Source organism: Echinops telfairi, unplaced genomic scaffold (assembly GCF_000313985.2).
Source record: "Echinops telfairi isolate 266 unplaced genomic scaffold, ASM31398v2 ScPeMD7_18;HRSCAF=68, whole genome shotgun sequence".
Taxonomy (NCBI): Eukaryota; Metazoa; Chordata; class Mammalia; order Afrosoricida; family Tenrecidae; genus Echinops; species Echinops telfairi.
The window spans coordinates 51,467,797-51,471,571 of NW_022103915.1; the positions used below are offsets into that span (position 1 = coordinate 51,467,797).

Consider the following 3,775-nt stretch of genomic DNA (forward strand, 5'->3'; position numbering starts at 1 on the left):
ATATGTTGTTCCATGTGGGCTTTGTTGCTTCTGAGCTAGATGGCCGCTTGTTTACCTTCAAGCTTTTAAGACCCCAGACGCTATATCTTTTGATAGCCGTCTGCCCTCATAGTTTTGCTGAGACAGCTGAATTGATCCTCATCAGTCTTCCTTTGCAGGTGACTGATCTCTTTTCTCCAGCTACCTTCAGGATCCTCCTTTTCCTTGAAAACGCATAGATTGACTCTGATATGGCATGATGTTTTATTTGGGGATCCATCATAGTTGGAGTTCTTTGTGGCTTCTTGAATAGTTATTTTTTCCTCATCTGTGATGTTAGGGAAATTTTCTTCTAGGATTTCTCATACTATTTTCTCTGTAGATTTTGTTTGTTTGTTTGTTTCTTCTTGTTAGCAGATCCTGATGAGACACGGTGGTTGCTCTCGATGGTGTCCCACATGATCCTCAGGCTTTACTCTGATTCTTTTTGGCCATTGGTTTTGATTATATCTCGTATTGATTGTAATCAGAGTGATTGTGTTCAAGCTCACTGATTTGATTTTCCCCTTCTTCAATTCTATTCTCCAAGTCGTTTACTATGTCGCCTAAGTCTGATATCTCATTATTTGTCTTTTGGGATTCCTTTTGGTTTAAAGATTTTAGTTTTTCAATTTCTTCCATTGTTCTCTTGAGTGCTCCCTAGAGCTCTTGATAGAACCTGAACCTGATTCTTGTGTATCTGTTAGTTTCATAGCCCACTTTTCAGAGCACACCATTGTGTTTGGTTGACTTGTGGTTATTTGTGTTTGTTTTTCTTGATTGTTTTGGCTTTCTGTGGTTGACCTGTTTTCCAGCGTGTGGCAGAGCTATTAGTAGTGCGTGAGCTGCTGGGTCAGGTAGAGGTGGCTAGCTCTGTTTCATGATATGGCTGAGGTCTAAGAGAAGCTGGAAAATATACAGTGGTGAAATGGAGAAAAAAAGGATGAGAGATAGGTCAGTGGAGAAGATAGGGGGAAGTAAGGGAGAGGATTATTTAAAGGTAATGATTCTAATCAAAAGTCGCTGTCTGGAAAGGGCAAAACATTTGTATCAATAATGGGAAAATGTGCTTTAAGAGGCGTAATCAGAAATAATAAGTCCCATTGCAATATATTTCATGAGGCAAGGAGAGAGCAGAAAGAGATAATGGGTGAAGTTGCAGACAGGGGTGAAAGAGACAAAAGCCCTGCATGTGGCTGCTAACTTATGTTGCTCTGCCCACATGAATGTGGGTGTGTCGGTGTTCTCAGAGAGGGTGGGAGCCCTGGTTTGTGTGGCTGTATCAGAGCTAAAGAACTGTCTATTTTTTGGCAGGGGCGGGGGGGAACAGGTCCTCTCAGGAGGGTGGGCACTGGAAAAAGAAGTCAGAGATATATCTAAAATATTATGAGAGTATTGTCATAGAACAAAAATACTAACACCAAAGAAAATATAAAGCAGAAGCTAAAACCAACGTGGGGGTGGGAAACCTGCTCTTTGATTGTTATTTTATGAACATATATGCTGTGTAAGAGAGATAGGGCAAGAAGGGTTGGGAAGGGCACTGGGGACCAAAGCTGGGTACAAAGAGGAAGTGAGAGAGAAAAAGGGTGGTGCGGAGGCAGAAACATATGCTTGAGTATTGCCTATGTCTGTGACGAGTTGTCCGTACAGAGCTATCTCCCAGAGGCCGACGAGGTAAGAGGTTTGGGTACTTGGGTTGCTTCGGGGGGGGGGCAGACAAAACGGGCTGTGCTGGGGAGCGTGTTTCCCAGAAGCGACTTGTGCCCTGATACAGGGTAGACAGGAGTCTGCCAGCAGGTGTTGCTACTCTTCCATTTCAAGAGAATTGGTTGACTTAGCTTTGTTACAAGCCTCACTTCCGGGAAGGGCAGGCTATCCCTCACAGTGCCCCTTCTCTGGGAACTGCTGAAGAGATATTCCTATACTGGTTATCTGGCGGTCATCCTGTCCTGTCCTCTGCGTCTTTGGAATCGAGGTTTGCCCCTTTCATTTTGTCATTCATTGTTGTGTTTTTTGTTTGTTCCTTGTTTTTGTTTTATATGATTTCCTAAATACAAAATCCAGGTTAGCTAAATCTATAGAGACCACAACGACTGGATGAATAATTACCTAGGGGCATAGTAAGGGGGGTTGGGGAGAAATAGCAAGCTAACAACAATGAGTACAGAAAGAAGAAAATGTTCTAAAATTGATTGTGGTGATGACTGTACAACTCTTCTTAATGTGATTAAACCATGAAATTATAGGATATGTGAATTATGCCATATCAAATGCCAATAAAACCAGCAGAAAAGAAAAAACAAGTCTGGTATTCTTATAAAATACAGTGTTGTGACCACTCCAGGTTTGGATATTTAACTTTTGGGCTTCCTGATGGTTAGGAATTATGCCAACTGGTCAATCCTTGGTAAAGGTAGGGATGGAGCCTAACCTATCAGTAGGAGTCACATCCCGATCACGCCTCCTATTGCGACCCATGAAAATCCCAGAAGCCTCCTATTAGCAAGGATATGAAAAAATGGGAGGTCCTAAAACAGTAGTGAAAGAGCCCTGGTAGCACTGTCAGGTAAGTTTTGGACTGCTAGCCACAAGGTTGGTGGTTCAAAGCCACCAGTTGCTCTTCAAGAGAAAGAGGAGACTGCCTGCTCCCATGACGATTTATAGCCCTGGAAGCCCCATGCAGGGCTGCTCTGAGTTGGAATTGACTTGATGGCAGTGGGTTAGGTTTGGTTAGGTAATGCAGTATTAATATTGCTGCAGGTTTCTTTTCCCATTGAGTCCACTGCATTATGTAGAATAAACTACTTACAATGACATATAGAGACGGATAACTCAGAATATTTATTAAATGGATGAGTTACAAGATGGCTACTAATGGATAAACTTATTTTTTTTCCACTCATAGTGAAACATGAAGCTTTTAAATGTATAGCGTTTACATTCAAATTTCATTTATGTATATATACCTGCCCCATTAAGATTATATCATAGCATGTGAAGCACTGGTGAGGTCAATGTCACCAGAGATTTTCAGTTGGGTGATTTCATGGAGATTTCTCATCCGATGATTGTACTGCAGCAAGTGAGCATCGTTGACGGCAACCTTGAAGTGGCCCCCTTCAGCCAGTACTTGGATCTGCAATGGCACATACCCAGAGCTGTTAGAGATGCCTGCTCATGTCAAAGCCAACACTTCACACAAGAACTTGACAGAAAAAAAAAGACTCTATATTAATTAAAAATGTCAATTAAAGAAGAGAAATGACAAAATTACTAGACGGCATCACACAGGGGAAGGCAGAAAGGAAAGGATGACTAAGCGGTCCACATGCATGCCGTTGAATTGTACATATGACACTTGAATGGATGCGTGGCTTACTATGTATGTTCTCAACAACAAAAGTGAACTCCTGAAAAAAAAAGTCTTGGGCTCTTTGATGATTTAAAACACATAAACGTCAATCCTATGGTAGGAAGCCCTAACAGAGTGGCAACTGTTAGTGATTGATAGTGGCCAGTTTGGGTCAGCGTAGGAGGAGCATATTCTTGTTTTTCAATCATTTTATTAGGGGCTCATATGACTCTTATCACAATCCATCCATACATCAATTGTGTAAAGCGCATTTGTACATTCATTGCTCTCATCATTCTCAAAACATTTGCTCTCCACTTATGCCCTCGGCATCAGGTCCTCATTTTTCCCCTCCCTCCCCGCTCCCTCATGAGCCCTTGATAATTTATAAATTATTATTTT

General features: G+C 41.7%; 1 protein-coding gene across 1 annotated transcript in view; it reads right to left on the reverse strand.

Moving 5' to 3' along the window:
- Positions 1-2,843: 2,843 nt before the first annotated feature.
- The window catches only part of LOC123521401 (galectin-3-like), a 22,060-nt gene continuing 21,128 nt past the window's right edge, over positions 2,844-3,775 (reverse strand). Inside the window, exon 3 of the mRNA XM_045287633.1 lies at positions 2,844-3,157. Coding sequence (XP_045143568.1) covers positions 3,002-3,157 — 156 coding nt within the window. The 3' untranslated portion in view covers positions 2,844-3,001. The remainder of the gene's footprint in view (positions 3,158-3,775) is intronic.